The sequence below is a fragment of the Anguilla anguilla genome, chromosome 11, assembly GCF_013347855.1.
Source record: "Anguilla anguilla isolate fAngAng1 chromosome 11, fAngAng1.pri, whole genome shotgun sequence".
Taxonomy (NCBI): Eukaryota; Metazoa; Chordata; class Actinopteri; order Anguilliformes; family Anguillidae; genus Anguilla; species Anguilla anguilla.
Genome location: NC_049211.1, coordinates 37,719,592 through 37,747,367, shown reverse-complemented (window position 1 = coordinate 37,747,367; position 27,776 = coordinate 37,719,592). Strand labels below are relative to the sequence as shown.

General features: G+C 47.6%; 1 protein-coding gene across 1 annotated transcript; it reads left to right on the top strand.

The window, feature by feature from the left end:
• Positions 1-27,776, top strand: sema3gb (sema domain, immunoglobulin domain (Ig), short basic domain, secreted, (semaphorin) 3Gb). Its single transcript, XM_035380902.1, has 18 exons — positions 1-428; positions 11,661-11,789; positions 17,806-17,966; positions 19,302-19,364; positions 20,581-20,700; positions 20,795-20,888; positions 21,311-21,430; positions 21,533-21,678; positions 22,092-22,209; positions 22,504-22,573; positions 22,925-23,069; positions 23,912-24,134; positions 24,238-24,326; positions 24,442-24,483; positions 25,266-25,423; positions 26,166-26,233; positions 26,958-27,085; positions 27,345-27,776. The coding sequence occupies exons 2-18, from the start codon at positions 11,681-11,683 to the stop codon at positions 27,705-27,707; spliced, it is 2,217 nt and encodes a 738-aa protein (XP_035236793.1). The 5' UTR covers positions 1-428; positions 11,661-11,680; the 3' UTR covers positions 27,708-27,776.

Genomic DNA, 27,776 nt, shown 5'->3' with positions numbered 1-27,776 from the left:
AGAGAGAGACGCAACACCTGCCAGCACTTGACTGGAGGCTTAGTGCAGCGGACAGGCTTTGTATACTGGGATATGTTTCTTTTTCTCTTTCAAGAGTTTTGAGAAAGCGGGAGGCCGGAGACACGATTAATCAAACGCATCAAAGACTTTCTGACACATCACAATAGGCTTGGCTAAGATTGCGCACTTCGTTCCTTTCTACTAACTTTTTACAACTTCAGAAGCGAGGCGGACTTTCACAAGTGGATTGTTTGAGGGTGATTTAACTCGCGGAAGGGTTTCGGGTGGCTTTGTGTCGGACGGTGCGCTGAAACAGGGTTTGGTCGCCAGGCGCAATGTAGCGACCATTGGGGGAGACAGCATCTACCTGCACCTTGGCAAAGCGAGCCCATTGTAATCTGCAGTACTGCGAAAGAAAATATTACCAGGTATGTTCCGCGTTTTATTCTATTTCTTCATCTAATACACTGCAAAGCTTGAGCTTGAGAATCGGAATATTAAAACGTGCTGAAGCTGTTGAAGCAAACGAAGAAAACTTGATGAAATTACGGTCTGCTGAGTCTCAAATCTGGTGCATAAACCTGAGTGATAGTTGTGCTTGTTAAAATCACGTAAAATGTCGCACTTGTGCAGTGAACAATAGTCAGTATAGCAGCCTCAACCGTTTGACAGCAAAACCCTCTTGTACCACGGGGCTGTGGTACTTCGGTCACCGGTTGGAGCTCGTCACCGAACGGGAAATATTTTAGCGCATATGTAATGGTAATTGCTAAAATGAGAGAATTCGCACATTTGTTTCCATTTGAACGAAAGTGGAAAATCGAATTGCCTTTTTAATTTTTTTTTTTTTTTTTACGTTGTTTGCCATTCGCAAAGTTCTTTGCATTTGTTTGGCAACTTTACTCGCGCAAACAAGATGCGCTGAATTTATTTGCTCAACGAACCTGCAACTTTCTTACAGGGTAGATGGGATTCTGTGGCGCATTATGTATTCTGGTTTTAGTGAACTTATTCATAATTCATCTAGGCGGGTCCTGGCTGAAGTGCCTGGTCTATACATAATGTATTTGAAGTTAAAAGCAGAACCGTTTTGGTGACCTATTATAAATGCCAGAAATGTTCATCACCCATCTGTTAAGGTCCAGGCTAATATAATTTAGTTTGCCTTGGTCCTTGGTTATTTAAGCCTAATCTGTTTTTAAATTAACTTAAAATGGTGTGGACCATGTATAAACACTCATAAAAGGTTGCATAAAGTGTAATCTACCACATTTGGAAATACATTGAACTTTATGTATGCCGTATATAAGAAAGTGAGGTGTGCAATGTGCAAAAACAGCAGGCTGCATGAAGATGCTGGGGCGGACATGAAAAAGCTTTCAGCCATTTTACAAGTTCAGTGGTCCCAGTTCGGTCCACTCCTGTTGGTTTGGACAGACTGGCTAATGGCGTTTCTTCCCTGGCCGAACGTGGTAGGCGTCCATGGCAGTGATGGAAAATTGTGGTTTTTGTTGACACGCTCTGTCAAGGATGAAATGGTCGGACGGTACAGTCATACTTCAGGAAGTGCTGTGCTGTGTGTGTGTGCGTGTGTGTGCGTGCGCGTGTGTGTGTGTGTGTGTTACGCATCTGTCCAGGACCGCCCTCATACTTACATGTGTATGTGTGTGTGTATCAGTGGGTATGCATGTATCTGTGCATGTATGCAGGCTTGTGTGAGTGTGTGTGTCTGGATGTGTGTGTACGTGTGTTTGTCTGTGTGTATGCGTGTGTGTGGGTGTGTGTGTGGGTGTGTTTGTGTTTGTGTCTAGGCCTGGCCTTTGTGTGCTTCTGTGTCTCTTTTCACGGTCCTGTTCTGTACCTTATTCAGTCTTTTATGTGAAACCGGCCTCCAGCAAAGCGAGCAGAAATATTTGGGCTTCTTGGTTTTGCTCCGTGTCACATTCCTGTGTGATGTCCCTTTTCATGTTTCGAACACAAAAAGCCTCTGAAGCTCTGCGGTCGGTTAGGCACAAAGAGAGAGATGAGAGACACCCCTACCCCTTACCAGCCCCCCCCCCTTAACTTCCAGAATCTTCAGAGTGTGCTCCTTGCACCAAATTGTCCTTAAGGATTTGGTGCATTCTGGTAGTTGCTAGGCAACTCCTCACCACAAAATACAGCCAGCCTACTGAGACTGTTGCTGTGACAACCTCAATGAGGTGTCAGAGGTCAAATGGGGGTCAAGCAAGGCTCCTGGGGTCAGGAGGGGGGGGGAACTGGTGAGGGTGGAGTGATCTCTGCAATATCTTTTGCTTTTTTTTCTCACCATACTTGCCTGCAGTTAGAAAGCAGTGACAGTGACAATGTCGCTATATTTTAAATTACATTGAAAATATAACGGAAGAGGAAGGAACACTTTCCCATCAGGCAGTGTCTCCTCCCCACGTCAGGAAGAGGAACACAGATGTTCTGAAGCTGACAGACCAGGAAAGCCAACTTAGCCGAGCCAGTTGGCCTTTGTCCAGCTCGGAAGAAGCATTTATTTATTTATTTATTTTTTTAATTACCATCGTTCTCTCCATTATTCAAACTTTTCTCCCGGTTTGGAGCGCCGGATTGTACGCCAAAGCCGACGCCAGGACTGCCACGTCCTCCCTGAGGGCTCCCTGTGCACGCGCTCAGTAGCGTGTCCAGTCAAACGTCGCTCGGTCCCGCCCACCCGCGACATTATGCCCAATCACGTGCTTAGTGCAGAATGACATCGCATGAGTGACGCGCTCATTGTTCTTCATGGTTGGTATCACCTGGGTAATGACACAACTTGATGCGTGACTTTAAAAGAGAGCGTTGTACTGGTGAGGCGTGTGGCGCGGTCCTTGGGTTGGCGGTATGTGACCCCCCTAGCGCCCCCCCCCCCCCCCCCCCCCCCCCCCCCCCCACCATGCCCCTTTCTCAGCTGCGGACTCTTCTCTATCTGTTGCCCTCTCAGATTTTTCCCTGTCTGAATAAAGCAGACAATATGAAAGGAGAGTGGGGTCTGTCCTGCTCTCTTTTTAGGAAATGTCTCTCTTTTTTTGGGATTATACTAATAATAAATAATAAAACATTATTTATATGAATAGTCTGTAAATGCTGCTTGTTGAATATAGATGGAATTATGAATGCTTTATGACTGCTGTGTTTTGTGGGGTCAGGGCACTTGTGCGTGTCACTGGGGCTTCAAACGCGACAGCACTTGACGTGACTGAGGTATGTTAAACCCTCTGATCCTCTTCCTACAGCAATGGACACAATGCAGCGGGCAAAAGGGTAGCTAATCCAGCCAGCTGCCCCTGCCAGGGGCATTAATCCTCCATTCTGCACATTCCTGGGCTGCGGCCAGTGGGTGAGCCGGTGCCTGGCAGTGCGCAGGGTCATTACTGTAAGCGCAACATCACAACATGGCAGCCAAAACAGGCCCTTCTCCTAGCAACAGCAGATCAGAGCAGATCTGCTCTGTGTGAGTGTAGATCTGCTCTGTGTGAGCGTAGATCTGCTCTGTGTGAGTGTAGATCTGCTATGTGTGATTGTAGATCTACTCTGAGAATAGATCTGTTCTTTGTGAGTGTAGATCTGCTGTTTGAGTGTATATCTGCTCTGTGCGAGTGTAGATCTGCTCTGTGTGTGCGTAGATCTGCTCTGTGTGAGTGTTGATCTGCTCTGTGTGAGTGTTGATCTACTCTGAGAATATATCTGCTATATGTGAGTGTAGATCTGTTCTTTGTGAGTGTAGATCTGCTCTGTGTGAGTGTAGATGTGTGAGCGTAGATCTGCTCTGTGTGAGTGTAGATCTGCTCTGTGTGAGCGTAGATGTGTGAGTGTAGATCTGTTCTGTGTGAGGATAGATTTGCTCTATGTGAGCGTAGATCTGCTCTGTGTGAGCGTAGATCTGCTCTGTTTGAGCGTTGATCTGCTCTGTGTGAATGTAGATTTGCTCTGTGTGAGCATATATCTGCTCCGCCTGAGTGTAGATCTGCTATGTGTGAGTGTAGATTTGCTCTGTGTGAGTGTAGATGTGTGAGCGTAGATCTGCTCTATGTGAGCGTAGATCTGCTCTGTGTGAGCATAGATGTTCTCTCTGTGAATGTGCTGTGGCATCCCGTGGTGTACAGCTCTTCAGAAGAGGGATGGCAGAGGGACTCCACCCAGGTGTAGATCAGGTCTAATCCCACGTCTGGCAGTCGCAGGCAGGTGAGCAAAGCAACCGCAGGTTAATGTTTGTGCGGAAACTGTGGCTTTAATGAATGAAACCGCCCTAAGCTCCCGGGGTTAATGTTCTGGGCTCTATTTTAATATTTTAAACACAGAGGAGAATACTGTCTGACTGCGGCTTAGCACGGCTTTGTAATTACGACATAGCTGCAGAGGGAGAGGTCCAGGTAGCTTCAGTGTAGCCGTCTGCCTAAAGTCTGACTAATAACGTGTTTGAGTTCATGAATCTTTAATCACGCTTAGGGCAGCCGGTTCGGCATTAAACAGGTTAGTCGTGTCTCTTGAAATTGCAGGTCTTTGTATTTATCCGTCTTTATTTGGTGCACTTGTTGATTACTCAGAGGTGCGTGTTTTCATTATTTTTAACCGAAATCTCAGTGGCTCTAAAATGCTAGTATGAATTGGCATGTCAGCTAGTCGCTTCTCCAGAGCACAGTTGAGTGCGCTTGCCTCCCTCTGAAATCTGTCCAAAGCACACATTTTAGTGCTCTGCTTTCAGAAATCTGTCCAGTGAGGTGCCCAGTGTTTTCTAACAAAGTTTGGCTCACTGTTATAGTGATATTACCGTTTAAGAATTGTATTCTCTACCTGTGCTTAGAGCAAACGTTTAGAACATAATGTTTCCTTTAAACAGCCTGAAGGCAAATATGTTGAGAATTAACTGATATTTCAAACCAGATGTGGTACTTTGCGATAAAATCACTCCCTGTTTAAAGAGAGAAGTGAATAGGCCAGCTCTCATTTTACCTTCAGAGCCGTGTAACTGATCGACTGTCCTGGCACCAATAGTACCTGACCGACTGACCTGGGATTTCTGGTGCTGTGCCAGCCACTGACCTTGGATTTGTAGTCCTGTGTGAGCCACTGACCTGGGATTTGTAGTCCTGTGCCAGCCACTGACCTGGGATTTGTAGTCCAGTGCCAGCCACTGACCTGAGATTTGTAGTCCAGTGCCAGCCACTGACCTGGGATTTGTAGTGATGTGCCAGTGACCGACCTGGTGTCAGTAGGAGGGACGTGGGATGTGTTTACCTGATGAGTCATACCAGCTCTGTGCACGACTCAGCTGCCTTATACGTGACAAATAATAAAGAGCTTCATACGTCCCACCAGGCACTTGCCCGGGGTTTCTTATTCTTTATCAGAGCTTCCTTCCTCTGGCACTGTCTCGTACAGGCCACACAAGTTCAGTCACGTGGCGCCACGTGAAACGTGAACAGGAACATTCTCCAAAGCATGAAGATTAGATATGAAGGGTCGGGAACCCTCCAGAGAGAATGGTGAAGGTCCAGCATCCGCGGGGTTTCTGAGGAACACCGTTTCAGTTCCAGCTGGCTCTGAGCACAGTTTTGGATCTCGACCTCTCCAGAGGAAACGCGCCTGCCCTTCTGTCAGTTCTTTTGGAGTCAAAATAAAAATAACCACCTGGTTCTGGAAAGGTGGATTAAAGCAAATCCGAGATATTCACTCAGAATACACGGGAGCCTTCCGATAGAAGCTTCCAGAACAAAGAACACTTAATGTAATATAAGCAGCATAGAAGCGGTGATGTTTGTTATGTGTGATGTGATGCGCACTAAAAGTGGCATTAGCGTGAACAGTAGAAACAATATGCCGCCGGTATTAAAAGCCATATAAACATAGATGCAGAAGAATCTGTGCAGCTGCATGTGGCCCAGTGTGATGCTGCCCAGCAGCTGTGTGGTATAAATAGGAGGGCTGGTAGTTCAACAGGAATCCGGTGTTTATTGTGTGAATGAGAAGCTACACTGTGCTACAGCTACACTGAGACAGGTGGTGGAATGTGTGTGGGGGGGGAGTATTTAGACATCCCCCCCCCCCCTACAGACATACGCACACACACATACATACACCGCACGCACACACACACTCTCACACACACACACAGACACAGACACACCACACGCACACACACACACACACGTACTCACACACACTCACACACACACACTCTTACACACACTCGCACACACACACACACACACAGACACACCACACACATACATACACCGCACGCACACACACTCACACACGCACTCACTCACATACACACTCTTACACATACACACACACACATGAGCAAACACGCACACCGTGACAGAGCTCACTAAAGCGTGTGAGTCTTTCCCCAGTCCCCGTCAGGCTCACCTGTCCTCTCTCTGAGGTGTGTGTCCTCACCGTCGTCCTGGTGATTTCAGCGTCCGGGTCAAATCTTGAGCGGAGGTTTTCTGAAGCTGAACCGTCGCGTGTGGTGATGACAGGGTGTGAGGGTGTGTGTGCGGGTGGTGGGGGGGAGGGGGGGGGGGGCTAAGGAGGGGCACGAGGGACGGACTGCTTCAAAGCGGAGCAGATAAGAACGCAGGAGCTTAGCGCCGTTTGAAGGGAGGTGCTGAATCCGGTCTTTAGCAGAGCTGAGGTTTACTGGGCCATTCCAGAGATCACCACGCACGGCAAAGGTGAAATGCTGATCCCAGATCAGCCTATGCTGGCCAGGATTACAGACCGGACCCAGATCAGGCTGTCAGAGGACTTGAACTAAAGATCTCAGTCAGTTCATAACTATCTGACCAATGATAATGTTCTCTCATTACCATAATGTCATACAGACACTGTTCTCTCATTATCATAATGTCATATAGGCACTGTTCTCTCATTATAATAATGTCATACAGACACTGTTCTCTCATTACCATAATGTCATATAGGCACTGTTCTCTCATTATCATAATGTCATACAGACACTGTTCTCTCATTACCATAATGTCATATAGGCACTGTTCTCTCATTACCATAATGTCATACAGTGTTCTCTCATTATCATAATGTCATATATTCAAATTCACTGCTCTTTCTTTATCATAATGTAACACAGACACTGTTCTCTCATTATCATAAATGTAACACAGACACTGTTCTATCGTTATCATAAATGTAACACAGACACTGTTCTATCATTATCGTAAATGTAACACAGACAATGTCAATGCAATAATAATGCCACATCTTGTTCTCATTATCATAATTCCACACCTTGTTCTCATTATCATAATTCCACACCTTGTTCTCATTACCATAATGTCATACAGTGTTCTCTCATTATCATAATGTCATATATTCAAATTCACTGCTCTTTCTTTATCATAATGTAACACAGACACTGTTCTCTCATTATCATAAATGTAACACAGACACTGTTCTATCGTTATCATAAATGTAACACAGACACTGTTCTATCATTATCGTAAATGTAACACAGACAATGTCAATGCAATAATAATGCCACATCTTGTTCTCATTATCATAATTCCACACCTTGTTCTCATTATCATAATTCCACACCTTGTTCTCATTACCATAATGTCATACAGTGTTCTCTCATTATCATAATGTCATATATTCAAATTCACTGCTCTTTCTTTATCATAATGTAACACAGACACTGTTCTCTCATTATCATAAATGTAACACAGACACTGTTCTATCGTTATCATAAATGTAACACAGACACTGTTCTATCATTATCGTAAATGTAACACAGACAATGTCAATGCAATAATAATGCCACATCTTGTTCTCATTATCATAATTCCACACCTTGTTCTCATTATCATAATTCCACACCTTGTTCTCATTATCATAATGGCATAGTGTTCTCTCATTACCGTAATGTCATACAGATGCTGCTCCGTCATTATCACGTCACACAGACACTAACACTAACATACACCAGTGCTGTACACTTACTGTATCATATCATCACATCAGTGTCGTATGAGCATACCACATTGACACTTAACCTATTAGCCAATGATGTCAGACCATACTTTGCACTTCAATTACTGTAATCAGTATGTATTAACTAAAATAATCAGTATGCAATAGTTAATAATCAATGTGATTTAGTTACAGCAGTCAATGTGCATTAATTACTATTCAGTAATGTGAGTAATTAGTTCATAACAGTAATTAGGGAGCAGTAAAGTAATGTCAGATTACAGCCGTCAGTATTCAGTAATGATAGTAATTAGTGAGAGTAACTAGTGCTCACTAATCACCATAATTAGTGTGCAGTAATGACGGCAATCAGTTTTATTTATTCAGTGTGATTAGTGCACATTAATTTAAATGTCTGTGCCATAATGAGATTACTTGAAAGTAATGTGTGGTAATTACTGTAATTATTGAACAGTAATGAGAGTAATCTGTCTGCATCAGTCAGGCTAATCGGTGAGCAATAATGCGAGTAATCAGGGGTTCGAGTCGGAGCCCGCCGGTCCTCTACGGAGATGCACCACTCTTAAATACTGTGGTTTTGGAGAAACTCCAGAACCGATCCAAAGAGGGACGGAAAGGGAGGAAAGAATACGGGGACATGCCATTTATGGTCCTCAGATCGCTGCTGATATTTCTGTTCCTGCCGAGTGTCAGAAATGCGCATAACTGCCGTGTGATGTCAGGGTATTACGCACGTGCGTCTGGCTGTGCTTTATCAGTGAGGAACATGAGACTGTTTTTACAAATGCGGATTGCTAAATAAGGATGTTTTCTGCTGTTAGTGATGTGGTATATTGTGTGTGTGTGTGAGCATGCGTGTGTGTGTGTGCGTGTGTGTTTGTGTGTGTGTGTGTGAGCATGCGTGTGTGTGTGTGTGCGTGTGTGTGTGTGAGCATGTGTGTGTGTGTGTGTGTGTGTGTGTGTGCGTGTGTGTGCATGCATGCATGCATGTCTGTGTGTGCGTGTGTGTGTGCGTGTGCGTGTGCGTGTGTGTGTGTGTGTGTGTGTGTGTGTGTATGTGTGTGCATGTTTGTGTGTGTGTATGTCTGTGCATGTTTGTGTGCGTGTGCATCTTTGTGTGTGTGTGTGTTTGTGTGTGCGTGTGCATTTGTATATTTAACTGTTGTGCCCCAACTGTACTTCAGTGCTCAAAAATAAACTGATAGCAGCAACAGGTCTAATGAAAGAACATTTGTCTATGTGTATAAACATAGACTCTCAGATAGCCTTTGAGGGGGGATTTAGAGGAGGGTTTCAGGGAAGCTTTCAGAAAGTCTTTTGGGGAAAGTTTCACAGTGATAGCAGGGGCGTGGGACGGTGCCCCTGTTCTACATTTAGCGCGGACAGCAATGGGAACATTTCAGGTTTGTTGCGAAGCCAGCCGCAGTTGATTAACTGTGAGCAAACGTTCCCTCCGGAGCCTGAACAGAAATCCCTGCCTGGTCGGAACTGGCATGTCTGACAGAACCGGTCCGTTTATCCGACTGACCTTCCTCTTCTCAGAATCTTTTACCTTTCCGTTCTGTACCCTCCTGTTCGTGAGACCCCCACGCTCCTCACACACTGTCCCGTACACTACAGACCCACACTGTCTTATTCTGGACTATTATTCCATCTTGTTTTCCAATTGACAATTATTTATTACGTGTCACCACAACAAAATAACAAACCCTTTCTTTCAAGCACTATGATTGGCCCAATGCATCATGTTAAAGCATTATGATTGGCCTGATGCATTGTGACATTAAAGTGTTGTGAAACCACAGATTTGTTACAGCCGATGCATTGACACAGTTTACGTGCGCGCACGCACGCGTGTGTGTGTGTGTGTGTGTATGTGTGAGCATGCGTGTGTGTGTTACAGTTGCAAGTGTCACAAAGGGCATTCCAATGCCAGTACAGTCAACATGTGCTTGTCACATGCAACTCTTCCCTCCAATAGCCTGTCTCCTTTTCAGGAGGATTGATCCAGTTTATTAATGGGGGTGATTTCTGTGGAGTTCACACCTGTGATGTCATCGTGCTAATTTTAGACCCTGGGAATTTTAATGGGGGTTAACCGCTTTGTTTTGGTCGTCCCGGTTACCGTGTTGGTTTTGGCCCCCTGTCACCGGTGGTTTCTTCCAGTCTCCCGATTATCCTCTTCCTCACAGCGAAGCAGCAGTTCCATCCCTCCTTCTGTCATTTCCCCAGGGTGGGCTACTTCAAAAACGTAACTCAGCGGTGATGTTTGAGTCGGAAAGAGACCAAGAAAAAGCAGGCACTAGTCATGTGTGACTGCAGTAATGGTGTCAGCAAGATCTTTCCAGTGTAAAATATCAGAAGTTTTTGGGCAAATTATGTGACGGACGTCAACTTTTTTTTCTCTGTGTGCCACACTCAAACTTTGCTTTTTATGTCAAAACATGGAGATGGAAACGTGACTTTCTGTTTTCAGCCACAAATTAATAGAAAAGAGAAAATGCATGAAGGATCCAATCAGCTCTGGTTATTTCTACGGTTACTGTGTTTGTGGACGTTCTGGTTCTCCGTATATTAGCGCTGATTTTGATTGGCTCTTGGGGGCCCGAGGGGCAGGCCAAGCTCTCATTCTTGTACACCAGTAATGTCTCAGGCTGCCTCAGGGCTCAGTCTCCAGCAGGTCTTAGTATTACTGTAGCTGCCTGATTTAACCCTGTAAATCACTGCTTAAAGAGCCGTTAGAAACGTGTATGCGCTGCCATGTTCACCAGTACATATGAACGGCCTGACACTGTCATCATTACCTGTGATCTTTGAGTTTCTGCACACACTGCAGCACAGACACCATATCACCACAGACACCCTTACTATATCAGCACATTATCACAGACACTATCACCACAGACACCCTTACTATATCAGCACATTATCACAGACACTATCACCACAGACACCCTTACTATATCAGCACATTATCACAGACACTATCACCACAGACACCCTTACTATATCAGCACATTATCACAGACACTATCACCACAGACACCCTTACTATATCAGCACATTATCACAGACACCCTTACTACATCAACACATTATCACAGACACCCTTACTACATCAACACATTACCACAGACAGTTAAAGTGCATTTAAAAATACTGGCAACAAGCACTCGGGTTCTACAAAGAAAATCATGTTTTTAAACTCAAAGGTTATGATCAAAGTCTAAACGCATCATCCTTGTATTACATTGGTGCAGTCTTGTTCCAAATGTTCTCTGACCGTGAATGTCATGGAAGCATTCCACAAATTCCAATGGTTTTATGTTTTATTTTCTAAAAACAGATTTCAAATGGAATCAAAGGGTTTAAGGTCTAGGTCATGACTTAGACCTTGGTCCCTGGTAAGACCACTGGGGGGGGGGGGTCAGCACTGCCTAATAACTTCTTAAAAGCATTATTTAAAATATAAATATCTTTATACAACCATCTTTAGAAATGAACATTTTTAAACCGCCATCTTTAGAAATGAGCCTTTTTAAACAGCTGTCTTTATAAAGAGCAAAGCACAGTTCCTCTCCTGAGCCATCTCAGCAGAGCTCAGAACTACTGGGGCTGGTCCTCCATCTTCCTGTTTTAACCCTTCTCTCCCTCCTCTCTTCTCTCTGCAGGTGACCGTGGCAACATCACCATGGTGACGGCGCCGCCCCTCCTCTTCCTCCTCCTCTTCCTGAGTTTGCACGTCTCTGGTCTCCGGGGCAACCCCCGCCCTGCTCCCAGAGTACACCTCTCTTTCAAAGGTAAGCCCTCTGAAAAATCGGCTTTAGCACGTTAGCGCGTTTTGTCGATAAACTGAGAAGCGGGCTTCTGTGAAAGCGCGAACGAATGAGCTGAAAAAATAACAGCCAGTCCGTGGGGATTATTCTCTGTAAAAAGCTTAATGGAGACTATTTTTATACTTTATTACATTATTCAGATCTCTCCTTTATCACAATAAGGGGAGAAACCACGGACGGAGGCGCTTGTGCTACTAGAATGCAGTCATCAGAAGTGCTCTGTTTTGACTCTTTCATTTGAATAAAGATCCACTCGTTTCAGAGAGCACTTAGAGGGAAGCCTTCATAATAGTTTTTTCCGTCATACCTGTATATAGCAGTCTGCTGCAGCGTATTTACCCGGTATGGCGCGGGCCTAGTTCTGTTTCTAGGAATGAGCAATCCCCCCCCGTAGCCCCCCGTCCCCCGTCCCCCCGCGGCGAGCACCTGTCTGTGGGACGGGTGAGGGGCGCGCGGTGGGTCACGCGGGGCGGGGTGGTGTGGGGCGCCGGCCCATGGGCCCGTTTCTGCGTAGGTGAGGGAGAACTGGCCTGCGGTTCTGGGAAGCGGGGTCGGCCGCCATGGCGGGGCTGGCGGAGCGGGGGGGGGCGGGAGGGTATAAATAGGTCCGACGCTGGATTTACCTCAGAGAGAGAGAGAGAGAGAGAGAGAGAGAGAGAGAGAGAGAGAGAGAGAGAGAGAGAGAGAGAGAGAGAGAGAGAGAGAGAGAGAGAGAGAGAGAGAGAGAGAGAGAGAGAGAGAGACAGAGAGAGAGAGAGAGAGAGAGAGGGAGAGAGAGAGAGAGAGGGAGAGGGAGAGAGAGAGAGAGGGGGAGAGAGAGAGAGAGAGAGAGAGAGAGAGAGAGAGAGAGAGAGAGGGAAGCCCCTAAGGTGACCCGCCGCTCCCTGCCAACAACCTGCTACCACAAAGCAGCTCACACATGCCTGAAACAAGAGAGGGGTCCCCCCCCCCCCCCCCCCCCACCCCCGTCTCTCTCTTTCTTTTCTTTCCATACCGCCTCTCGCTCTCCCACTGTCTCTCTCTCTCTCTCTTCCTCCTGAGGGACAGTACACTCATAACAGACGTGTTAATATCCAACACTGTTTGTTTTATCACTTCTGCGTTGCTTTAAACACATTTTGTGTCAAGGTTTTTTTTTTTAGTGTTAAAATTTTATATTTTTTGTATAGTTTATTTATTTATATTTAACAGTGTAGAGGCAGAGTAACAGTGGAGAGGCAGAGTAACAGTGAAGAGGCAGAGTAACATCAGAGAGGTAGAGTAACAGTGAAGAGGTAGAGTAACAGCGAAGAGGCAGAGTAACAGTGAAGAGGGAGAGTAACAGTGAAGAGGCAGAGTAACAGTGAAGAGGCAGAGTAACAGTGAAGAGGCAGAGTAACAGTGAAGAGGGAGAGTAACAGTGAAGAGGCAGAGTAACATCAGAGAGGTAGAGTAACAGTGAAGAGGTAGAGCAACAGTGGAGAGGTAGAGCAACAGTGTAGAGGCAGAGTAACAGTGAAGAGGGAGAGTAACAGTGAAGAGGCAGAGTAACAGTGAAGAGGTAGAGTAACAGTGAAGAGGTAGAGCAACAGTGGAGAGGTAGAGCAACAGTGGAGAGGCAGAGTAACAGTGAAGAGGCAGAGTAACAACAAAGAGGGAGAGTAACAGTGAAAAGGCAGAGTAACAGCGGAGAGGGAGAGTAACAGCAGAGAGGCAGAGTAACAGCAGAGAGGCAGAGTAACAGTGAAGAGGCTGTGTAACAGAGAGTGTGTGTAAAAGCAGGAAAGCTGTGCTGTGCTATAACGCTTGCTAACTGTGTGAGAGGCATTTCTCCATTTCCTGGTGTGAATGTGACAAAGGTCTCTGGGGAAATTCCTGTTTAATAAAAGGACGTTCCGTGGAGAGGTTTTTCCCTCCCTTCCTCCCCCCTCTCCTTTTTCCCCTCTCTCTCTCTCTCTCTCTCTCTATCTCTATCTCCCTCTGTCTGTCTCTTGCAATGCTACAGTCAACTGCATAATGCAACACTGTCAGGTAACCCGTGTAGGCAACCCATTCAGTGGAAGCAAGCGAAGTAGAAGTGTCAGGTAATAAAGCATATCGCTTTACTGACAGTTTGATGCTCGGCCGTGTTGCTGATTGGTTGAGGGTCTCAATGTCTTTTCTCCAATCACAATCTGTGAAATTCGGTGGTCCCACCCCATGGCCCTCACATGTACTGTGTCATCCTGTGGCCATAGTGTTCTGTTCCTCCTGTTCTGACCTCTCTTCTTGTGTTTAGATCTCTTCTTGTGTTTAGGGGGCTACAGGGGGGATTAGTTTAGGTTATTTGACGGGGGCAGTGCACATTAATAAGATTTCTGTCAATGTGCCACAGTTAGCCAGGGAGGCTCATTTTCACCTGTAGTCCCTGGACTGCATGTTTTTTCTTGTGGGAGGAAACACAGGAACATGGACTCGAACCCAGAGCCTCCTTCCTGCGAGGCAGCTGTGCCACCCACTGCGTCACCGTGCCCCCAAAATAAATGGGGGGGGAGCAAGGAGGGGGCTGATTTTCCATAAAGATTCCACATGGAATTAATTTATATGCCGCTGGCAGTCAGTACCAGTACTAATGCAAACCTTATTTATGCCATTATAGCGTGATATTTATGATTTCATATAGATTAATGATCGTATTTTCCATGCAAGCACTCACAGCATTGCCTCACAGTCTGCTGTGCGTTTGTGGTGATTTGATTGGTTCATCGATTTAACGCTGAGGAAAAGGGTTTGTCTTCGTTTCCCAGGTAACCCTGTGACCCTGAGGTTTGACCACAGCCCCACTGGCTTCCATGATGAGCGTTAGCAAGGCCCTACATTTGACAGGACACTAGCAGCTTACAGTGGAACAGCAGTGGAAAATATATATATCTACCATATATATCTAGACATATATTTCTGCCATATGTTTCTGGCTTTAATTTGATCTGAAATCATTCCTGGTCTTTCCAGAGGCTGCTGCTGTCATAGCGGTCTGTGTGGTCTGTGGGCCACACAATTCAGGTTTAAATGCCTTTGTTTTGTTTGTTTTTGAAGACATTTTAATACTGCAGTATTCAGAAGGCCCAAGTAGCTTCTTCAGTGTGATTGTTCTTAATTGTGCCAGGTCCCCAGTCCACGATAGCCGACAATTAAAATCCCCCTCCCCCGGTCCGCGATCGGTTGCCCCTGGTTAAGTCTCATTTAGGGCTACCAAAATCCTAGAGACCGCCCTGAGTCCAGCAGATCAGCAGCAGTTCTAGGACCCCCCCCCCCCCCCCCCCCATTACCACTCCTTGGCATGCAGTCGCTGGTGTTGGAATGCTGGTAGAACGAATTTGTAGAATCTATAGGGTGCCTTTCAGGATGAGTGTAGGGTTCTTGTACAATTAGAGTGAAACTTTCACTCCCTCCCTGATTTCCTCCATTCAGGTATGGTATGTGAGGTCTGTGGACATGGCCTGTGCCGTTGTCTTGTCTTCTTGCTTCGCTGTATCTAGGCTTCTTAGCATCTGCCGTTCCAGCAGCTGACTGGCAACATACACTTCGCTGGAATTTGATCAGAAAGCACAGGCTCTGTAGCCATGCCCACCCGTCACCCGCACAGAAAAGAACGCCACGCCCAGAAACGTACAGAACACATTTTAGAATTACAAATACAGTTGAAAGGTGTACGAGTTTAGTTAAAGAGTGTAAAGGCTTTTGCCAGTGCATCATAGATACGCCTTAGCATAGCTATTTTATGCATAGTATGCCTGCGTAGTATGCCTTTAAAGGTCCGGTCTGCAACTTTCCAAATCAGATATTGCTGCATGACCATGATAAACCTGTAGCTGAGGATGAACATGATTTGGTGAGAGAAATTCAGCGTCACCGATTGTGTTTAGGTCCTCTAAATTACTCTGTTGGGGCTGAATCCGTTTATAAATAAAATTACATCACATTTAGGGGTGTGTCTGAAGTCTCACAGGCCACCCTATGTTTGTATAAAACAATATGGCCGCCGTGAATCCATCAGTTTGCTGGACTATATCTCTTCCTTCAGCTGCCTTTGAAAAATGGCAGTAAAATCTGGATGGATTCGCAAACATGTACAAGCCTTAGCTTGGTTTATAGGTGGCTTTGACCACATGATGGCGCTGTGGTGGCGCACCGCGGCACGGTTGTTTCATCTTTAACATTTTGGACATTACAGAATACCCGAGAACCACGCCCGCACGCACATAGTCTCTCTCTCTCTCTCTCTCTCTCTCTCTCTCTCTCTGTCTCTCTCCCTCTCTCTCTCTCTCTCCCTCTCTCTCTCCCTCTCTCTCTCTCTCTCTCTCTCTCTCGCCCTCTCCCTCTCTCTCTCTCCCTCCCTCCCTCTCTCTCTCTCTCTCCCTCTCTCTCTCTCTCTTTCTCTCTCTCCCCCCCCCCCTCTCTCTCTCTCTCTCTCTCTCTCCCTCTCTCTCTCTCTCTGTCTCTCTCCCTCCCTCTCCCTCTCTCCCTCTCTCTCTCTCTCTCTCTCTCCCTCTCTCTCTCTCTCTCTCGCGCGCGCGGGATAATGAAAAGGCCCATGGTAACCGTGCCGGTCGTAATGAGGATAACGAGGCTAGCTGTGATTGCTGCCCTGGCTGGCGTTGCGAGCGGCGCGTGCGTCCCCCGTGACCTCTCCCTTCTCCTCTGCGCCGGGGTAATTTATGCCCCGCATTTCCCCCCCCGGCTGGCAGCGATGCCTCGGAGATCAGGGCCCCGGCGGTATGGGGTTAGCGGGAGCCATTTTTAGCCGCGCCACGCCGCGCACCCGCCGCCTCCCCGGCTCCCTGTTAGTGTCTGTCAGGAGACCCGCCAGCCGCGTCCGCACGTCCTCGCTCCCCGCGCGATTTACGACTGGAGTCGGCCGCCGGCTCCCCCCCCCCCCTTCCTCTCCGTCTCGTTAGCTCTCCGTTTGTCTCGCCTGATTTCGGCTTTCGGTTCGGCTTTGCCCGCCGTTTGGTGTGACAAAACAGCATTTGGGTTTCCGAAACAACGCCCATAGCACTTTAGCCCATAGTAAACGGTGCTAAAATTTGATTGTAATGTAAAAGAGTAGAACATACGTGCGTACCTATATACAGTACTGGACATACATTCATAGGCTGGTGTACATACAAGATATACAGTTAAAATAACATGAATAACTGATTATTAGTATGTATAGATTGTATGTATAACGTGGGTACAAGATAAATGTATCCTGTGGGGTTACGTATAATTTCAGGGAACCTGCGTTTCTTGTCCAGACGGTAGTCCGGCTGGTGGTTTGGTTCTCGTCCAAGTCTGGTGTGTGATACTGTTGATTGTATCCAGATGTAATGAGATGTGAAACGTGGGTTCCTGACCTTGCGCGGGTATTCAGTTGGCCAGACTCTCGGATTAGGAGCGTGCGGAGAGGCAGGCGAATAGGGTGCTGTCAGTTACCCTCTGTGCACTCCCTGTCACCCAGAAAACATCTGCACCTGCTGCACAGTGGGTGGTGGGTGGGGGGGGTGTTGGGGGGGGGGGGGGGGCGGGGGTGGCAGTGCCCCCGAATGTCTCTGACAGCTGGATCACATTGGGATGGATTCAGTGTCCCATACGTTACCCGTTATACAGCTAGAATTATACCCCATTATAGCCCTTTCCCACCTTAGAGCTGGACCAGGCTGGCTCATTATAGCCCTTTCCCACTGTAGAGCTGAACCAGGCTGGCTCATTATAGCCCTTTCCCACTGTAGAGCTGAACCAGGCTGGCTCATTATACCCTTTCCCACTGTAGAGCTGAACCAGGCTGGCTCATTATAGCCCTTTCCCACTGTAGAGCTGAACCAGGCTGGCTCATTATACCCTTTCCCACTGTAGAGCTGGACCAGGCTGGCTCATTATACCCTTTCCCACTGTAGAGCTGAACCAGGCTGGCTCATTATACCCTTTCCCACTGTAGAGCTGAACCAGGCTGGCTCATTATATCCCTTTCCCCCTGCAGAGCTGTTGGACACCAGGACAATCCGACCCTTCAGTTTTTCCTTCAACACCAGTGATTATCGGATCCTGCTGATGGACCAGGACCAGGGCCGGCTGTACCTGGGCAGCCGGGAATACTTGGTTGCCCTTGACATGCAGAACATCAACAAGGAGCCCCTGATCGTAAGAGCCGTGTGCCACGCCCCACTGCTACATGCCCCGCCCCACTGCTAAATGCCCCGCCCCACTGATACATGCCCCGCCCCACTGCTAAATGCCCCGCCCCACTGATACATGCCCCGCCCCACTGCTAAATGCCCTGCCCCACTGATACATGCCCCGCCCCACTGCTAAATGCCCTGCCCCACTGATACATGCCCCGCCCCACTGCTACATGCCCCGTCCCACTGCTACATGCCCTGCCCCACTGCTACATGCCCCGCCCCACTGCTACATGCCCCGCCCCACTGCTACATGCCCCACCCCACTGCTACATGCCCCACCCCACTGCTATATGCCCCGTCCCACTGCTACATGCCCCGCCCCACTGCTACATGCCCCGCCCCGCTGCTACATGCCCCGCCCCAATGCTACATGCCCCGCCCCACTACTACATACAAACACTCCACTGCTACATGCCCCGCCCCACTACTACATACAAACACTCCACTGCTACATACCCTGCCCCACTGATACATACAAACACTCCACTGCTACATGCCCCACCCCACTGCTACATACAAACACTCCACTGCTACATACCCCGCCCCACTGCTACATACAAACACTCCACTGCTACATGCCCTGCCCCACTGATACATACAAACACTCCACTGCTACATGCCCCACCCCACTACTACATACAAACACTCCACTGCTACATACCCTGCCCCACTGATACATGCAAACACTCCACTGCTACATGCCCTGCCCCACTGATACATACAAACACTCCACTGCTACATGCCCCGCCCCACTACTACATACAAACACTCCACTGCTACATACCCTGCCCCACTGATACATGCCACACCCCACTGCTACATACAAGCACTCTACTGATACTCACTATCTCACTATGCTGCAGCATGGACTCCACTGGAGTGCTTCTGTCTGCACAAACTACAAATGAAATGCAGTCGCTGCAGAGGCAGAAGATAGCTGGTCATGCCAAATGTTGAGACGGCGAACACATTCAGAATAAAATTAATCCGAAAATTCAAAAAAATCTTCTCTAGCCCATGGGGCTTTCCTAACATCAGGAAATGCTGTTGTATCAGCCCCCTCCCAAACTGCGGAAGGTGAAAGAAGGTGCGTGCGTGCGTGAGTGTGTGTGTGTGTTTGTGTGTGTGTGTGTGCGTACGCGCATGCATGTGTGTGTGTTTGTGTGTGTGAATGACATGAATATGATATACAAATATTTTGTTGGGAAAAACATGTCTCACCGTCTCTTTCTCTGCCTCCTTCCTCTCTTTTCCTCTCTCCCCTCCCTCTTTTCTCCCTCTCTCTCACTCCCAGATCCATTGGCCAATCAGCTCCCAGAGGAAAGCCGAATGTAGACTGACGGGTAAAGGAGGGCAGGTGGGAGGTCTCTTCTTCCTCTCGCGGTGATGACACCTTCCTGTTTAGAGTCAAGGCCCATTGTTCGACTCTGCCCTGAGGCTTCATGCAAGTTGCGATCCCGTGATCCGGCACAGTGTAGCTGGATTTAGACCACCTGATCCTGTAATCTGCTGGCTGTTAAGTACAGCGGACCCTGAGACGGTCTATGCCTTAATGTGTGCGGTGACCATGTAGGTCAGTTCAGACAGTGAATTGGAATTTAACAGGCAGTTAAACAGATCTAGACAACGTGCTGGGGGTTAAAATAAAGCAAAAAGAGAATTCAGGCAAATAGATAAAGAAATAGACAAAGTTGACAGCAGTCATTTGGTGCATTTACACGCACGCTAATACTCTGATCCTACCCCAGTTATGACAGTGATCCAATTATTGAAATGATCATGTAAACGCCTTGATCCTGGTTGTCTTTATCGATGTTATTTTTGCCAAATCTTTTGAATTTTGGCGTATGTCGATGTCACGCTGGTTTTTTTTTGGCTTTTTGAAGCGGAAGTCAGAGGTCCTGGATGAAAACAAGCTTGGGTGCCACTGAGTTGAGCTTAGGCCGATTATGTGAAGAACCATGCAAACACGGCTATGGGTGTAATGGCATTATGCGTTAATCTAAATACTGGCAGAAACTGTTCGCTCCCAATCATCAGGGTATTGGGGCAGCAGTGTAGCACAGTGGGTCAGGAACTGGGCTTGTAACCGAAAGGTCATGGGTTCGGTTCCTGGGTAGGACACTGCCGTTATACCCTTGAGCACGGTACTTAACCTGCATTGCTTTAGTATATATCCAGCTGTATAAATGGATGCAATGTAAATGCTACGTAAAAAAAAAAAAAGGTTGTGTAAGTCGCACTGGATAAAAGCACCTGCTAAATGCCTGTAATGTAATGTGCATGAGTGACCTGCCCCTTCCTGTGAGTGACTGAGAGAGCGATCCACAGTGACCTGCCCCTTCCTGTGAGTGACTGAGAGAGCGATCCATAGTGACGTGCCCCTTCCTGTGCGTGACTGAGAGAGTGATCCGCAGTGACCTTCCTCTTCCTGTGTGTGACTGAGAGAGTGATCTGCAGTGACCTTCCTCTTCCTGTGAGTGGCTGAGTGAGTGATCTGCAGTGACGTGCCCCTTCCTGTGTGTGACTGAGAGAGTGATCTGCAGTGACGTGCCCCTTCCTGTGTGTGCCAGGGCGAGTGCGCCAACTTTGTGCGTCTGATCGAGCCCTGGAACCGGACTCACCTGTACACCTGCGGCACGGGGGCCTACAAGCCCATCTGCACCTTTATCAACCGCGGCTGGAGAGCGGAGGTGCGTGCCCCTCCCCTCCCCCCCCCCCCCCAAACAGCGTTCAGACCCTCTGCCTTACAGCAGTGACCCCATCTCACCCTCTCTGCCCCTTTAGGAGTATCTGTTCCGCCTGGTCCCGGGGTATGTGGACTCAGGGAAGGGGAAGTGTTCTTATGACCCTCACCAGGAGACTGCGGCCGCCCTCATCAGTAAGATGGCAACCACTTCCTCATTACCCCATTCACTTCCTGTTAAACAGCCACTTACTCCCGACCACATCCACTTCCTCATTACCACACTCACTTCCTGTTAAACAGCCACTTACTCCTGGCCACATCCACTTCCTCATTACCACAGTCACTTCCTGTTAAACAGCCACTTACTCCTGACCACATCCACTTCCTCATTACCACATTCACTTCCTGTTAAACAGCCACTTCCTCCTGACCACATCCACTTCCTCATTATCACATCTACTTCCTCCTGATCACAACTACTTCTTCACTTCACAATCCACTTCCTCAAAAAAATACAGTTTCTCATAAAAATGTCAAAATGCTCATGGCATACATTATTATTTAATTCCCATATTTCTATCTACAATTCCCACTTCCTGCTCCCTCTCCCCAAGATGGAAATCTGTACGCAGGGGTCCATGTGGACTTCATGGGCACAGACTCGGCCATCTTTCGAACCCTTGGTGACAAACCAGCCGTCAGAACTGAGCAGTATGATTCCAGGTGGCTCAATGGTGAGTTTAACACTGCCGCTGTATCTCAAAAGCACTACATTTATAATGCATGGCTCAGCTCAACCTTCGGCTCAACCTTTTCCCGCCGTCTCCCTCTGGCAGAGCCGGTGTTCGTTAAAATCCAGCGTATTCCCGACAGCACGGAGAGGAACGATGACAAGCTGTACTTCTTCTTCCGGGAGAAGAGCCTAGACGCTGGGGGAGGGGCCAGCCCCACGGTGCTGGCCAGGGTGGGGCGAGTCTGCCTGGTGAGGCACACCCGTCCCTTCAGTCAGCTCCACCCGCCGATTCGTATCACACTATTTGTTGACCCATGGGACAATAAGGATCTATCTACCCCACCCCTTATACTTAGACCCACCCCTTACAAAGCTCCACCCCCCACACACAGGTCCAGGGTCCCTCCTGCTTGGGGCGCCACCCTTTCGGGTTTCTCTCCAGCTCGTTCATTAATTCACTCATTACATTAATCTGTTCATCACTTTCAGAGGTCTAGTTCCAGATTCTGAACATAGTCTGGAGTGAAGCAACAGTAATATGCACCAGGAACTACGCTGTAATACGACTCTATTCAAGCTAACAATATGACTCTCCAGCAGTGCCTATGTACCTTCAGCTCTGGAATGATGAAAGAATAATTAACCCTTTCCTGTCTCCTCAGAATGACGACGGAGGTCAGCGGTCGCTGGTGAATAAATGGACGACCTTCCTGAAGGCCCATTTGGTGTGCTCTGTGATTGGTGGGGATGACGGTGTGGAGACCTACTTCCATGAGCTGAGTGAGTCAGCTGATTAATCCCTTGGCTTTCTGAATGGCCAGTAACATTTCTGGAGGGAATAAAAAATGTGAAAGAAAGCATCTTTGTCAACATGGAGAATCCCTGAAATCGTCTAGTCATATAATCATTCTGGTGATCGGCTTATCCAGCCAGTCACTGATTGGCTTTCTCAATTGGTGTCTAAATAGCTCATTCAGCTAGCCACTGTTTGGCCCACTAAACAGGTCACTGATTGGCTCGCTCAGCCGACTGGTTAGTGCTCTATTGTCACGCTTTCTTCCGTTCTGTTTCCAGGAGACGTTTTTATTCAGTCAACTCAGGATGAGCGTAATCCAGTCGTCTATGCAGTCTTCTCCTCCGCTGGGTAATTTCTCTCTCCCTCTCCAGACTGTATGATTCTCTTCGTTCATAGACCTCTGTCTGTCTGGAATGTACCATCTCCCTTGTTTATGGGTGTGTTGTTCGTAGACCTCTGCCTGTCTGGACTGTACCATCTTGCTTGTTTATGGGTGTGTTGTTCATAGACCTCTGCCTGTCTGGAATGTACCATCTCCCTTGTTTATGGGCTTGTTGTTCATAGACCTCTGCCTGTCTGGACTGTACCATCTCCCTTGTTTCTGGGTGTGTTGTTCATAGACCTCTGCCTGTCTGGACTGTACTATCTCCCTTGTTTATGAGTGTGTCCCTCTGCACTTCCTCTCTCTCTCCCCCCCAGGTCAGTGTTTAAAGGCTCGGCTGTGTGTGTGTACTCCATGGCCGACATCCGCAATGTCTTCAACGGCCCCTTCTCTCACAAACAAGGCCATAGCTACCAGTGGACCCCGTACACTGGCAAGATCCCCTACCCTCGTCCAGGCACAGTGCGTCTCTCTCTGTCTGTGAATGGGTTTGCGTGACTGTAGATGGGTCTAGGGGATTGTCAGCAGGTGTAATATGTAATGGGTGGCAGTGTAAGTTTAGGGAACTGGCCCTGTTCCTCAAAGGTTTTGAGTTCCCAGCTTGCGGTGCTGGCTTGAGCAAGGTATTTAACCTGAATTGTATGTAAAAATGTCATTTCTGGTAGTCGCTTCAAATAATTTAATGAAATGGAATATGTAGAATGTGTGTGTGTGTTTATTTATGTTGTTGGGTGTGGCTGGCTATAAGAGAGAAAGATGCTTGTTAGTGACGATGGATCTGGACTAATATGTGGGTATTAGGTGTAGATGGGTGTAGGTGAGTATATGTGGGTGTGGATGGCTGTCTGACAGTAGGTGGGTATAGAACGGTGCAGAGTAGTGTTTATGGGTGTCAGTGGGTATAGACAGCTATAAGTAGATATAGATTGGTGTAGTGCGTGGGTGGGTGTGTGGGTGTAGTTGAGTAGTATGTGTGGGTGTACGGGTTTAGATGGGTATGTGTAGGTGTAAATGGGTGTAGTATATTGTGTGTATGGGTGTAGATGGGTGGATGTGGACATGTGTAGTGTATGGGTGTATGGGTGTAGGTGGGGGTGGTGTATGGTGGAGGTGTAGTGTATGGGTGTAGGTGGGGGTGGTGTATGGTGGAGGTGTAGTGTATGGGTGTAGGTGGGGGGTGGTGTATGGTGGAGGTGTAGTGTATGTGTGTAGGTGGGGGTGGTGTATGGTGTAGGTGTGGGTGTGTGGGTGTAGGTGGGGGGTGGTTTATGGTGGAGGTGTTATAATCCCTTTTCTGTCTTTAGTGTCCAGGTGGCACCTTCACCCCAGGCTTTCGTTCTACCAAGGAGTTCTCAGACCAGGCGGTGAACTTTGTGCGAGCCCATCCCCTCATGTACCACCCGGTGTACCCCATACACAGGCGCCCCCTTGTGGTGCGCACGGGTGTGGACTACCGCTTCACCACTATTGCGGTGGACCAAGTGGAAGCGGTGGATGGGCGTTATGAGGTCCTCTTCCTGGGGACAGGTTAGTCCCCCCCCCACCTTGTTACCCCCACAGTCGCTGCCTCCATCACCATATGTAAATATCTTTATCTCTGATCTTAACAAGGTGACCAACCCTATTTTAGATCGCGGAACAGTCCAAAAGGTCATAGTCCTTCCAAAGGACCCCAGCACCACAGAAGAACTCATTCTGGAGGAGGTGGAAGTTTTTAGGGTAATGGAAGTCTACATTATATCTCTCTTTGTATTTAATCCTATCTAAACAAAATAAACGCATCTACAGTATTCCAGGAGTAAAGAAAACAATGAATATGTATGTTTTTTTCCAGATTCCAGCTCCCGTTAAAACCATGAAGATATCTTCCAAAAGGGTAAAACTGTTGGTGCTTTTCATGTATTCAGACAATGTGATTTAGGTCTGTATTTGCCATTGTGATGCCACAGTAGCTTTATGATTCATGAATTAAATTGTGTATGAGTGAGATGCATTTAGACTGCGTAGCATTGCTGGTTGCCCTGTAGCATTGCTAATTGATGGTGGAACGATCTTCCAGTGGAGGTCAGAACAGCAGAGTGTCTGAGCACCTTCAAACGGAAACTCAAGACGCACCTCTTCTCTGTGTACCTCTCTCCTCTTCCCTAAACCCCCTCCCATAACTATTAAAAAAAAAAAAAAAAAAAAAAAAAAAAATTTTTGGTTCAGACTATCTTGTTTCTCCTTAATGTATGCTATCATAGTAAAGGCTTTTTATCTGCATTTTGTTCAATGGACTTAAGTGGACTTGATCCTGAGTTTGGTTACACTGTTGTAAGTCGCTCTGGATAAGAGCGTCAGCTAAATGCCTATAATGTAATGTAATGTAATGTAATTGCCCTGTAGCTTTTCTGGTTGCCCTGTGGCATTGCTGGTTGCCCTGTAGCATTTCTGGTTGCCCTGCAGCATTGTTGGTTGCCCTGTAGCATTTCTGGTTGCCCTGTGGCATTGCTGGTTGCCCTGTGGCATTGCTGGTTGCCCTGTAGCATTGCTGGTTGCCCTGTAGCATTGTTGGTTGCCCTGTAGCATTTCTGGTTGCCTTGTGGCATTTCTGGTTGCCCTGTGGCATTGCTGGTTGGGGCCTCCTCGCTGACACTCTTCTTTCTCTTTGTCCCACAGCAACAGCTGTACGTGTCATCAGAGAGAGGCCTGACCCAGGTGTCGCTGCACAGGTGTGCCGTGTACGGGAAGGCCTGCTCCGATTGCTGCCTGGCCCGCGACCCCTACTGCGCCTGGGACGGCGAGAACTGCGCCCCTTTCACCACCGCCACCAAAAGGTGACCCCTGCAGTTCAGAGCCAATCCCCTCTCTTCATACTGAGCAAATAACCAATCCTCTCTCTTTATACTGAGCAAAGAGCCAATCCCCTCTCTTCATACTGAGCAAAGAACCAATCCTCTCTCTTTATACTGAGCAAAGAGCCAATCCCCTCTCTTCATACTGAGCAAAGAGCCAATCCACTCTCTTCATACTGAGCAAAGAACCAATCCTCTCTCTTCATTCTGAGCAAAGAGCCAATCCCCTCTCTTTATACTGAGCAAAGAGCCAACCGCCTCTCTTCATACTGAGCAAAGAGCCAATCCTCTCTTTTCATACCATAGCAAAGAGCCAATCGCCTCTCTTCATACTGAGCAAAGAGCCAATCCACCCTCTTCATACTAAGCAAAGAGCCAATCCCCTCTCTTCATACTGAGCAAAGAGCCAATCTTCTCTCTTTATACTGAGCAAAGAGCCAATCCTCTCTCATCATACCATAGCAAAGAGCCAATCCTCTCTGTTTATACTGAGTAAAGAGCCAATCCTCTGTCTTCACACTGAGCAAAGAGCCAATCCTCTCTCATCATACCATAGCAAAGAGCCAATCCTCTCTGTTTATACTGAGTAAAGAGCCAATCCTCTGTCTTCACACTGAGCAAAGAGCCAATCCCCTCTCTTCATACTGAGCAAAGAGCCAACCCCCTCTCTTCATGCTGAGCAAAGACTCACCACTCACTCTCTCTCCATACTGTCTATCGCTAGGCGGAGTCGAAGGCAGGATATTAAACATGGGGACCCCCTGCGCCAGTGTAGAGGATTCAATGCCAAAGGTATGTTCAAATGAATTATGGTTTATTGACAGAATTGAGTGTCAGTGATACTGTGTGTCTGTAACTCTGCAGTGTCAGTGATACTGTGTGTCTGTAACTCCACAGTGTCAGTAATACTATGTGTCTGTAACTCTGCAGTGTCAGTGATACTGTATTTGTAACTCTACAGTGTCAGTGATACTGTGTGTCTGTAACTCTACAATGTCAGTGATACTGTATCTGTAACTCTGCAGTGTCAGTGATACTGTGTGTCGGTAACACTGCAGTGTCAGTGATACTGTGTGTCTGTAACTCCGTCATGTCAGTGATACTGTGTCTGTAACTCTGCAGTGTCAGTGATACTGTGTGTCTGTATCTTGGCAGTGTCAGTGATACTGTGTGTCTGTAACTCTGCAGTGCCAGTGATACTGGGTGTCTGTAACTCAGCAGTGTCAGTGATACTGTGTCTGTAACTCTGCAATATCAGTGATACTATATCTGTAACTCTGCAGTGTCAGTGATACTGTGTGTCTGTAACTGTGCAGTGTCAGTGATACTGTGTGTCTGTATCTTGGCAGTGTCAGTGAAACTGTGTGTCTGTATCTCGGCGGTGTCAGTGATACTGTGCGTCTGTAATTCTGCAGTGTCAGTGATACTGTGTGTCTGTAACTCTGCAGTGTCAGTGATACTGTGTGTCTGTATCTCGGCGGTGTCAGTGATACTGTGTATCTCTGTCTCCCTCTAGTGGAGACACGGTTGCGGGAGACGGTGCAGTTTGGAGTGGAGGGGAGCAGCACGTTTCTGGAATGTCAGCCCCGTTCCCCCCAGGCCTCAGTCAAGTGGCTGCTGCAGAAGGAGGGACGCAGGAAAGGGGTGTGGCTTGGACATCCTGTCTCTTCGGATCCTATCACTTCATTTTAATAATTTCAATTGCAAATATTTTTTTAATATATTTTCTTTACATTTCAACTTCAGGCAGAATGTGCAGTGGAATAACATGTACATGGGTATGTCACTGCTGTTCACTGCATTGTTCATTAATTTCCCCCCTTTCTTTCTTTCTTTCTTTTCTTTCTTCTTTCTCTCTCCCTCTCTCTCTCTCCCTCCCCTGCCTCCACCCCTCTCTCTGCAGTTGAATCGGGACAGGGAGATAGTGAAGACAGCTCAGGGCATCTTGCTGAAGTCGCTGTCTCAGTCAGACTCCGGTCTGTACCACTGCCTGGCCACGGAGAACAAGTTTAAGCACACGATCGCGCGTATATCCCTCCGCGTCCTGGACCGCGAGATCGTGGAGGCGCTGACTGCCCCCGACGCCCCGCCTGAACACCACCACCACGCCCATCCCCCGCCGCCCCCACCCCCTCCTCAAACTCTGCCCCCCCAGCCTGAGGTCAGGCTGATACAGCAGTACTGCCAGTCCTACTGGGACCAAACCGACAGCCAGCAGCCCAAACGCACAAACAGGAGACACACTGACTCACACACACCTGAGTGACTCACTCACTCTGACTCACACACACCTGAGTGACTCACTCTCTCTGACTCACACACACGATTGACTCAC